The sequence below is a fragment of the Rhyacophila brunnea genome, unplaced genomic scaffold (assembly GCF_057557595.1).
Source record: "Rhyacophila brunnea isolate RB1 unplaced genomic scaffold, BYU_Rbru_1.0 scaffold_20, whole genome shotgun sequence".
In the NCBI taxonomy this organism is placed as follows: Eukaryota; Metazoa; Arthropoda; class Insecta; order Trichoptera; family Rhyacophilidae; genus Rhyacophila; species Rhyacophila brunnea.
Genome location: NW_028232860.1, coordinates 26054389 through 26066362, shown reverse-complemented (window position 1 = coordinate 26066362; position 11974 = coordinate 26054389). Strand labels below are relative to the sequence as shown.

General features: G+C 37.7%; 1 protein-coding gene across 1 annotated transcript; it reads left to right on the top strand.

Moving 5' to 3' along the window:
• The first annotated feature begins 4658 nt into the window (after positions 1–4658).
• On the top strand, positions 4659–8832 carry Srp14 (signal recognition particle 14). Its single transcript, XM_085948372.1, has 3 exons — positions 4659–4780; positions 5242–5314; positions 8440–8832. Exons 1-3 carry the CDS (start codon positions 4757–4759, stop codon positions 8664–8666), a joined length of 324 nt encoding a protein of 107 aa, XP_085804498.1. The 5' UTR covers positions 4659–4756; the 3' UTR covers positions 8667–8832.
• The last annotated feature ends 3142 nt before the right edge of the window (positions 8833–11974 follow it).

Sequence of the window (11974 nt, the reverse complement as noted above, 5' to 3'; positions counted from 1 at the left end):
AGAAATCCAACCTCCACCAGAAATCCCCTCGTCCTGGTGCAAATGCCCCCTGGCTCCGACATGCAGTATATCTCAAACAAGGTTAGAGAAATTTGTCATGTTAAGGTGTCCCTGGAGAAATTCAGTGGCAAGTCAAACAATGGAGGCACTCAGTGCTATAGATGCCAACAGTTCGGCCATTCGGCTCACAACTGCAATAGAGACGCAAGGTGTGTCAAATGTATGGATGCACATGCATCCAAGGAATGCCCCCGCCCTAAAGGTAGTGCCATAGGTTCCCCAGGAGTCAGGTGCTGCAACTGCGGCGGAGACCACCCAGCCAATTTCAGGCAATGCCCTAAGCGTATTGCCTACGCTAAGGCAATAGCAGCTCGCAGAGCAGCCTCAGCGACTCCTAAGACTAAAGCCATGCCGCACAAATCAGTCTCCCGAGCTGCAGACCCCCAAACACTATCATACACGACAGCTCTCACGGGACCGCAAACATCTGCTTTCGCAGCAGCCAACCAGTCAAGCCCCCACAGTACGACCATTCCTTCAACTCTGGTGGAAGCACTGAATTCACTCCTTCATGGAGAGGATGGTGTCACCATAGATGACATTCCAGCCATACTGGAATGTATCAAAATGACTCGCTCTATTCGAGTAGAGCCTACCCTGTCCATGGAGGAAAGGCTTGACAGAGCCGAATCTCTGCTTAATAAATGCGGCATGTTGCCCTAAATGGCTAACACGCGCCCACTAAAAATAATCTCCTGGAACGCCCGCAGCATTGCTCAGCGCGATAAGCGACCGGAGTTGACTGACCTACTCCGGGTGCTAGACGTGGACATTGCTTTAATTCAGGAGACATTTCTTAAACCAAAAGACCGTTTCTCCGTTCCCGGTTTTGACTGCTATCGTGAGGACCGCCCTCTCCCAGCGAAGGGTGGGGGGTATCATGATACTAGTCAATCAAGACTTAAAACATGCTCACATCCCAATTAAGCCTCTCATTGGATTTGAAGCCGCGGCAGTTGAAGTAAACTTAGATGGACGCCTACATGCCATAATTTCGGTATATGGACATGCCAAAGAAAAAGTGAGCGAGGCAGAGGTGGTCCACCTTGCCAGCCTCAGAGGCTCAGTCATCCTAGCAGGAGATTTTAATGCACATAAAAAGATTTGGAACTGCCATTCCAACAACGCCGGTGGCAATGCCCTCTTAAAGATTACAGAGAAATACGATTTCTCAATCTCACATATTGACGAGCCGACTCGTGTCCAAGCTCGTTGCAACCCAGCAGTTTTAGATTTTGTGATAGCAAACAACTCCCCAGAAACCGGTGTCCCGAGAGTTGTTAATGCTCTGAAGTCGGATCACCTGCCAATTTATTTCGAAGTTGGAGGCGAATACGATAAAGAAAGTAAAATCCAATTTGACTACTCTAAAGCCAAATGGCACCTATTCAAGAGGCATATTAATCGATGCATTGATCTCACGCCTAAAACCTTTCAAACGGAGGTAGAGATAGAGACAGCGGCCGTTGAACTCACTGAGACTATTCTCACAGCGAGACGTCGCTATATTCCGAAAATCAAGAAAAATCCCATCAGGGTGGATCTTAATGATGAGGCCAGAGAGCTCATCAATACTAGAAACCAGCTACGCAAGGACTGGAACAAAGCTAGACGTACAAATCACTTCATCAAACGTAAAGGTAAACATGCAAGGTAAAATCAAGAAGATTGTATCAGAACTACAAGCCGAGCATTGGGACAATAAACTCAAGGACTGCAGAATTTATACAGACGACCCGCGGAACTCGCTTGGGCACTATCGAGGGTGATTAAAACAGGCCCGTCTGTCATAAAGCCCCTCAGGCAGATCGCGACTTGTAGAAATTTCGTATACTCAGATCTCGAAAAAACAGACGCACTTGCCGATGCGTTCGTCAATAATACTAAAATCCAGTCGGACACCGATTCAGCTACTAAAGCCTTGGTGAACAACTCAATTCTTGCACTTGCGAAAGAAGACATCGATCCCGATGATGTGAAAATTGTTGAACCACGCGAGATCTCTAGATCTACCAATACCTTGATCGCCAGAAAGGCACCCGGACGAGACAATATCACAAATTACATGTTGAAACGACTTCCCGAGAATGCGCGGATACGTATTGCTAAGATCTTCAATGCATGTCTGCTGCGCGGATACTTTCAAAAGACCTGGAAAACGGCTCACGTTGTCGCTATAGCAAAACCCAAGAAGGACCCCTCTTTGGCTGTAAACTACAGACCTATAAGTCTACTAGATGGCATACGCAAACTTTTCGAGAAAGTGATCCTTCGACGCTTTCTCCCATCCCACAATCAAGTCCTCCCGGACACCCAATATGGTTTCAGGAAGGGTCTATCAACGACCCTATAACTCTCCAGAATTACCGGGATTGTGATGGCCGATATGAGGCAGCGCAAGACTACTGGTATGGTTCTGTTGGACCTCGAAAATGCATTTGATACGGTCTGGCATGACGGTCTAATCCACAAACTTTTACCATGAACATGCCCGTGTACATCACAAAAATCATCCAGAACTACCTGAGCCGGGAGAATTCATCTCACCGCACTATCGATGCAGGGGTACCACAGGGCAGTTTGATGGGGCCCAGGCTCTTCAGTCATTTCAAAAGTGATATGCCAAACCCCGCCAACTGCACACTGGCGCTATACGCAGATGACACAGCCATGATTTCCACCAGCCGCCAGACTGACACGGTGATTAGGAACTTAGAAAAGGGCACTCGACAGCTAACTCATTATTTCAGTCGCTGGAGACTTAAAGTTAACGCGGAGAAGACGGAGGCGATTCTCTTCTCGCGGAGCCAAAAATCCTATAAAGGAAAAATTTCTGTTTGTGACATCCCCTGTTTATTCAGTAACACTGTGAAATACCTCGGGGTATACCTCCACCATAGATTGAACTGGACACCTCACCTGAAGCCAGGCGAAATGCCTTTATGGCGATGGAGGTTCTTAGACCCATCTTCAACCGTAGAAGTTGCCTGTCAGAAGAAAACAAAAAGGCACTATATAGCATGGTTATTAAACCAACCATGCTGTATGCATCCCCAATTTGGACTACTGACAGCACCAAATCCAATTTAAAGATGCTGCAAACAATAGAGAACAGATGCCTGCGAATCGTCTACGAACTCAAGCTTCTCCATAGCATCAAACACATCAATGCAAAACACGATGGAATCGACATTGCCGAAACCATAACTAAATTCTTGAATAGACTGACAGAAGGGCCTCATAAGAAACCTACACTATTTGCCAACAAAATTCAAAATTTTAAGCACAAGCGCAAGGAAGCTAGGCTCCGTCATAAGATGATGCCCCCTGACTCTCCAAATCCTGATGATCCACCCAGTGACGTCCCTAGATAAAATGCCGCCTCATTATTTTTATTAGTGTTTTTATATCATCCTTTCATGAGACCAATATCTAAGATAAGTTTTATTATGGATACATTACTAACAAAATATCAGACTGTAATTATTCGCAAATCTGCACGTGTCGTTTCTAGTCACCAAGGACGTCGAAGGGCAACGGAAGTAAACTAGATATCGCGAACCCGACAAAACCAGTGAGCTGAATATTTTAATGGAAACATATTTTCGTTATTAGGTACTAAGTTTAGGTAGATATTTCTATACGAGTATATTCTAAATGATTCTCTACGATTTGCCGCGCTTTGAGTAACTGCCGCCCCCGAGCGACAGTCAATCTGCCTACCCCCACGGGACGTCACTGGATCCACCCCCTCCTCACTCAATTACAGGTACCTCTTCCACAGCGGATGCGGCTGGCAGCACTCTAACCCTGCCGGATCCTTTCCAGGGTCTAGCGGTAGAGGTAAAAGAATGTTTGGAAGCCCTAAGAGTTAAACTAGGTAGCTTTAGAATGTACATCAGAATGAGATTCGGGCTCAAAGCCCAGGTGAGAGCTAAACTTGTAGAAAACAGAAAACGGGGTATATCCCCTAGGGACTGGGCGAACATCTTTGAAGTTATAAAATGATCCACACAAGATCATAATTTCAAGCCGAACATCCCGCTAAAGGATGAACTTTTTGTTTGTTGGACCCATAAGGACAATATTCGGAAGAGGGTTTTTCTTAACTGTTTTCCCTCGAAAGACTTGTTTGAAAAGCGAAGGTAAATGTAAATTCAACAGCTCAATACTTAGCCAGATTACTGCCGAGATACTACTAGAGAGTCTGCCTCTCAGACCTCACAAGGTCTCAGTTAAAAGAAAAGGTAGGGGGGGAAAAAAACTTGGGTGCAGTATTTATCACCCATAGGATATCACCTGTAGGTAGCTGATAGAGAAGGGTGAAAGGCGAAACTTTGGCGCCTCAAAACGAGAGACATTATTGACAACGGGAAGAAAACCCAGACAAAAAATCACACACCAACCCGCCCGAACAGTGTGGTGTGCAAAGAGATTGAAGACTGCCAATCTCTTTGGTGGTGTGCCACGTTTAATTATCCCCTATGAAAAAGTAAACAATATGTCAAAGTATAAGTACATAAACGAATTTGGTAAAAGGATTTTTTTATTAGAGTTGCAACAAATTTCTAAAATTGCATCTTCTCGAAGCTCACTTCACACCTGTGATGTGTCCAAATGTCTAGGAGAGTTCTGTCATGAATATTTACCCGTGATCTTAAAATTGAGTAAAGAAATTGTCAATACATAACCGAAAATGGTACTTCTAGAAAATGATGAGGTAAAAACAACCACTGGAACATTTTATACATATTGCATGGATTATTACTGAAATGCGCGAGTGATTTTACATTGCCGCATGCTCTGCATATGGGCCCCAAGTTTTTAATTTAAACAATATGTAAAGTAAAATTTATTATTTATATTCAATTTAAGGAACCCTAAAACTATTTCGAGCTCTTGTTTTCTTCATCGGACGAACATATTAAATTCTCTTCTGTCAAAAAATGTTTTTAATATATGAAAAAGATATCTATCCATAACTCTTAAAATGTGTACTAGGTACTTAATTACCTGAGAATTCTAGTATTGTGGTAGAGGTAGATGGATGGTAGGTTCGTTTGTGTAATATTTATAGCAATCAATTAATTATCATTAAAGCTTCTATTATAAACTATTTTAACTGATCTGCGAAATATCGAATGATTTGTTCTATAATTTATTACTATTTGATTGTTTCAGTTTCTATCACAACTAACAAAGATGTTTCAAAAAGTGAGAGCATCAGGTAGTGTCCTCATGACAATTAAGCAATGTAAGTATGCATATTTTTTTCTCATTTAAAATATTTTATAGGTACAGTATACTCTCAGTAATCCGCCGCGTGATTATCCGACAACTACTATAATCCGCCGTTATTCGATTGTCAAATTCAGTAGTCCGCCGCGTACAAGTATACAACGCATATGAGACAGGTTTATTTTGGAAACCTCTCCTTCGTAAGGCATAAAGCCCACCAAAAAAGCGCTCGATGCGCTCACTACTGAGTAGGCCCCCTCCCACCCGCGCATTACCCTTCACCTATGTAATAAGGGGCCCAAGAAGCACAAAATAATTATTATTATCAGCGTCTCTCATAATGAAGCAATAAAAATATTATATTATTTCGGGGCTTGTAATTAATATTCACGATGACATAATTCTACCAGCGAAATATCGGGCACGCAATAAAATTAAACAATGAGTTCTCTGTTATTAAATAATGGCTTCTCGCCCGTCGATCGACGATGCTTCCAGAGCGTGATTTTGCTCGCCGCGTTCAATGAATGGACTATGTTGTATTTTCGTTCATTCGTATCGCCGAGAAGCCAAAAAATGATGACTCATGGGGCGGGCGCGCATAATGCGTCGTCAAATTCAGTGTGCGCTGGCGTATTTGATTACGTTGTATTTTCGATGATATACGCGCCACTTGTGAAATTTTGCGCGAGAGCCCCACTTGCTGCGTTAAGTAGGTTTTACGCCTAAAACGTACGTTTATCGCGAAGAAAGTAATGTACCAGGGAGGAAGTGCCCAAGGACAGCATCACAATTATTATGCCGTCCGTGCTCCAATGCAACCGGGACACAAACTGAAGCTTTTGGTCATAGGGAAAGCCAAGAATCCTAAACTTAGTTTATAAATATGTATAATTTAGTAAATACTTGATTTTGATTATAAATAAAACGGTATATCGGGTATTTTCAAAATGTGTTTGCCGCTGTATTCCACATAACCAACTTGTACCAATAAAATTTCTCAAAGAAACTATTTTTTTGAAATCCTACCTACCTATTTTATTTTTTACCATATTTTGTATGTATGCACTATAATCCGTCGCTTTCACTAATTGTACACTTGCCTAGTTTTTGGGGTGGCGGATTACTGAGAGAGCACTGTACTTATATTATATATCATAATAATATTAATCTATTTATATATATATTTCGTTTATTGATTAACGTAGAAATAAATATGCCGCAGATGAGCTTTTATAATTATTTTTTTTACGTAAACATAATTCGTCGTTGAAACTAGAAAATTGTGTAACTCCGTTTTAATCGAAAATTGACTTTGAATGCCATCTAGTGGCCGTTGATAATATCTATCCGTCTTGCAAATTTTGTAATTCCAGAAAAATTGTATCATTGTTAAATCATGGATGATTTCACTCCAAAACCATACATTTGTATAGGAAACCATAATGTTTTTTGTCTCTCCTGTAAAGTAGTGTTTTTGGAGTTACACAATTTTCTAGTTTCAACGACGATATTTCATATACACAATTATATTAAATACCTTTTTCTGTCGGCGCATATGCTTTTCGATCCAATAATAATTGTTAATTTAAAATTTGAAATTTTCATATATTTTGATGTATCATTATCACACTAAGATTATATTAGGTTGGTGTCAATGTTCCCTGTAAGGGCACCTATCAATGTTATCAAAGCACCGTTTTCATCCCCGCACAGCCCTCACACAAAAATATTGCAAAAGAAAGTTTCCTTTGCCAGATTTTAGTTTTGCTCGAATGCACGAAGCTATCACATGCACAATTATTCGACTCATTTCTCGGAAGGCGAAGGTCAACTCTCTATATTATATATTATTATAAACCCATTTATAACAATATAAGTATAATAATAATATAATATATTTTTAAATTATATTATTATAAGTCATATTTGACGGCCCGTCACTGACGGATGACACCAACCCTAGTTACACCACTGCTCAGATGCGTTGATGATCCGCACACACAATAGAAAAATTAGAGGGAACGTTGGTTGGTGTAGGTTAGGTTTGGTTTTGTCTAAAAAGATAGTTATAAAATCTCATGCGGGCATCTGCGGCATATTTACCAACTTGAAATTAGATTGCCGAGACAAGTTATTACAATTTACTGGGACTAACAATTATAAAATGACTCCTCAAGAAGATTCGTCAGACATGCGACGCCTAATGATTTTATAGTGGCATGCGATTAACTCCGCATCATATATTATTATCTTTACAATGTCTGAATAGAATTACTATAACATGATTTAAATACTCTATTCTTGTACTCGAAATAGTAAACATTCCGGTAGAAGTCGGTTTACAGGAAGCCAGGCGGGAACCGTGCTAATTTTCATTTTGGCAAAATTCATGAATTCAAGAATGAAAACCTAACCTAACCTAACAAATAATCCAGTATATCGGCTATTTTCAAATTTTGTTTGCCGCTGGCTTCTTTTAAGCGACAAGAACTATATTTATTTATCTTAGCATGAAAATAACAATATAAAACCGCAATATGTTTCAAATTAGTAGACGAAAAATCAAAATTTAAGAAATTTTATGCATTTTTACATTTGTTTGCATTGTCAGGAGATTATGGATAATTCTCGTGACTAGTGCGCAGTCTTAATTTACTTTATTATGTGGAATATTATGTGTTATAGTGACTACATTTTATTGGATGAAATTATCTTTTTTGCCTTCTTGATATTCTAAAAGTAGCACATTATAAAAATATACTCTATTGGGCTCTTATTGTGTGACTCAGACTCATTAGCATTAAATAACAATTATTATATGTAAAAATTCAGGTACCAATTCGATCGTCTCGACACTTGTTTTGATTGATTCATAACAATCAATTGTGTTGTAAGTGTTAAATATTATGTAAACCAAAAAAATATTTTGATCAGCTTGCACTAAACAGTTACCTACATCATAAAGTTGCAAGCAGTAACAAAATGATTTTTTTTCCATTCATAAATAACTTATATTTTCGTTGCATTATTTATGTCAGATCTCAACAGCCCACTTCCACCCTTTGCCACTGATGGATACTCTCAGAAGATTCGTGTGTAACATTGTAAAGTCATTATGGTGATTATTTCTTGTTTCAGATGATGGTAAAACGAAGCCAATTCCTAGAGATCTAACGAAATACAAACCGCCGACACTCTGCCAATGTTTGATACGAGCTACGTCAAAGAACCGCAAGATATCCACAGTCGTCAGTCAAAGCGATGTAGCCAAATTCCAAGCAGCCTATTCTAACTTACTCAAAGGAAACCTAGATGGTCTAAAGAAAATTAAGAAACAAAAGAATAAGGCGAAGGCAGCGCAATAGTTTTGAGTGATTATTAATTTGTGTGATTGAAAAGGGACATGAGTGAAAACATGTGGCAATTTACAAGATTATGAATGTTTTATATTTTAAAATTAATTGTCATTGATATTCGGTGATAAGATCACTTAAGGTTATTTTAATACACTTGATTAAAAACACAGAACAAGCGTGAATTTTTATTTTATTACATACACCCGCAAGACATTCATTCAGTCTTATGGTCAAATCATGTCTGATAAGACTGCAGATTAATTACAGGTAGATTAAACCTTATGAAGCCAGCTCTATGTTCACATTTTTTTATATAATTATTTCTAGTTTTTCATACATTCCTGTAATCTGGCACCATTAGGTTTTATATAGTGACAGATTAGTGAGATTCTAGTGTACTTTATACACCATAGAAAAACCTCCCATAGAGATAGAGCCTAAATCCATGAAAATGAAGAAAAAAGGGACCTCTGGTCTACTGATTAAGTTAGCTAAAAGTGACTGCATTACAGGCTCATTGGTGAGAATTTCTACTGACATTCCACTAAAATTTCCGATTCACCCAATTAGTTAATTATGTACATGATTCAGCTCTGTAGATACATATGTATTGCCGAAATTGGATTTTGTATTTACATAATGGCCCCCACAAGGGGGGGCTGACAGGGCTCTAACCTGGAGGCCCAGCGTAGCAAGTCGACCAGTTAAGTGAGATTAACACACCACAGACTAAATGTCACCTGCAGCATTTGACGAGTAGAATTTTATTTTTAATGTCAAAAATAAATTTATAGCTTTAGGTCATTAGGTACAATCACACACAAATATTTTACTGTTTCATTCAATTTGATTCAGCATTTTGAGCCCATAATTGTCAATAACTGATGAAAGATGTTGAAGTAAACCTTTTTATAGCCACCACAGCGGGTCTATTCTATCCACAAGCCTGCTTTCGGTCCGATACGGCAGCTAAATAGGGTAGGAAAGTATCGACTTATGTATCGAAAGTGTCGACTTTGTAACAATTACAATAAGTTAACCGTCTTAACTGTCTATCTCGGTCTAAAATTTATCACAGCCACAAGAGGTGCTGTTAAAACATAGTACTTATTATAACAATTATAACTAAATTATTGTAATTGTTACAATAAGTGTTAATAATTCGATACTTTCCTACCTTATTTAGCTGCCGTAGTGGACCGAAAGCAGCCTTGTGTATAGAATAGCCACCACTGAAATCATAAATGGTTATAGAATATGGCAGGCATGTCCACCATCAAGTAGGCTGTGATCTACATACCACACTCACCCATTGTCACTGTCCTATTTAAACAAACGTAGTATATTTGGCTGAGGACACTAAGACATTACAAATTAAAGACCACTTATCTTATGATCACAAAGAAATACTCAATTTCCCATTTGCCGTGAAAATTATGAATTTTCATCTTCACTGATATTCAAACTGTTATTATACATACTGTGCAAAGAGCCTACTGCACAATCGTACGGTGAAACTACGCCTCAGTTCAAGGAGTGAGGATTCACCGTTTTTCTTTATCTCCACTCCTGCGGTAGGTCGTAAGTTAAGCGCGAAATATATTATGGTGCACGTCGCGTACTACCACATAACGTCACAGTAAGCTGCCACTACGGGAAAAAAGTGTGTAATGTCGTTTTTCTTAGTGTTTAAAATGTTAGACTGATGCTCCCATCCCTTAGCACATTTTGAACCTTTAAGGCGAAGTCTTCACTGAGCCTTTTTTAAAGAGGCACCTAGCGGAAAAATACGAAGCTTGCAATCTGAGACATTTTTTTGATAATTTACAATTTCAACTGTATTAATGAATAAATATGTATCTGAAAACATTAAAAATAAAAATATTTTTTATTTTAAGTCAAAGACAAACTTACAATTGTAAAAAATGTAATAAAATGTGAATTTGTTCTATCGATCCGCACCCTATTATTACATATACTTTATGGTCATATTTATTATTAAAATTTAGTTTATTAAGTTTTCTAAGCATCACCTAAGCGATTTTTGACAAATTCATAGTTTTAATATTTTTTATATCTATTTTAAAAAACATCGATTTTCATAAAAAATATAAATGTGTATAACTTGAAATCCTTTTTATTTATATCAAATCAATTATTTTTATAAATATAAATAAAATATTTATATTAATATAAATAAAAAGGATTTCAAGTTATACACATTTATATTTTTTATAAAAATCGATGTTTTTTAAAATAGATATAAAAAATATTAAAACTATGAATTTGTCAAAAATCGCTTAGGTGATGCTTAGAAAACTTAATAAACTAAATTTTAATAATAAATATGACCATAAAGTATATGTAATAATAGGGTGCGGATCGATAGAACAAATTCACATTTTATTACATTTTTTACAATTGTAAGTTTGTCTTTGACTTAAAATAAAAAATATTTTTATATTTAATGTTTTCAGATACATATTTATTCATTAATACAGTTGAAATTGTAAATTATCAAAAAAATGTCTCAAATTGCAAGCTTCGTATTTTTCCGCTAGGTGCCTCTTTAAAAAAGGCTCAGTGAAGACTTCGCCTTAAACGAACATTGTGAGTTAGCAAAATCTGCAGAAATCACCAAAACAACAATGAGGTCACCTCACATGAAATGGGGTCTGGGAGATGCAATAAGTACATATTATTGTTAGTGAATAAAAGTGACCAAGTTATTTGCTGTGTTTTTCAAGAATCATAATTTTTTTTCCAAGAAAAATACCATTTTGATTTTGTTAAGTATAGTCATCAACATGTTTAGTAAATTTCTATTGGTACTATATACATATGAATACGTGTATTAATTAAGGCTCTAAGTACCAAAAAGTAGTATTGCCTGTAGATACAAAATACCGAGTCATTGCAGTAAAATTTCATGAAGCAGACCTTTTGAAAAATGTGGTTTTACAGTGTGAAGCAATCACGGCAGCTTCTATAATTTTAGGTATTAAGAACTCGCAAGCGTCAACACACCATCGTCAGCCATTTTATATTGAATGAGGTTGACCACTGTAGTGCTATTTACACCATTATAAATAAAACAGGCCAACGGACTTACAACGTCGACAGATTTAAATATTTTGCTGTATTTTTTTGACTTGCTTGAGGCACTTAGACCATAGTTGAAGTTATTGGCGTTAGTATGTAGAACACTTTTCTATTATTGCCTTAATTAATACACGTATTCATATGGGGATTTCAAGAAAACATGTTTTTAAAGTAAATATTGGAACTATTGAGCTTTTTTGCCTTCCGTATATAAG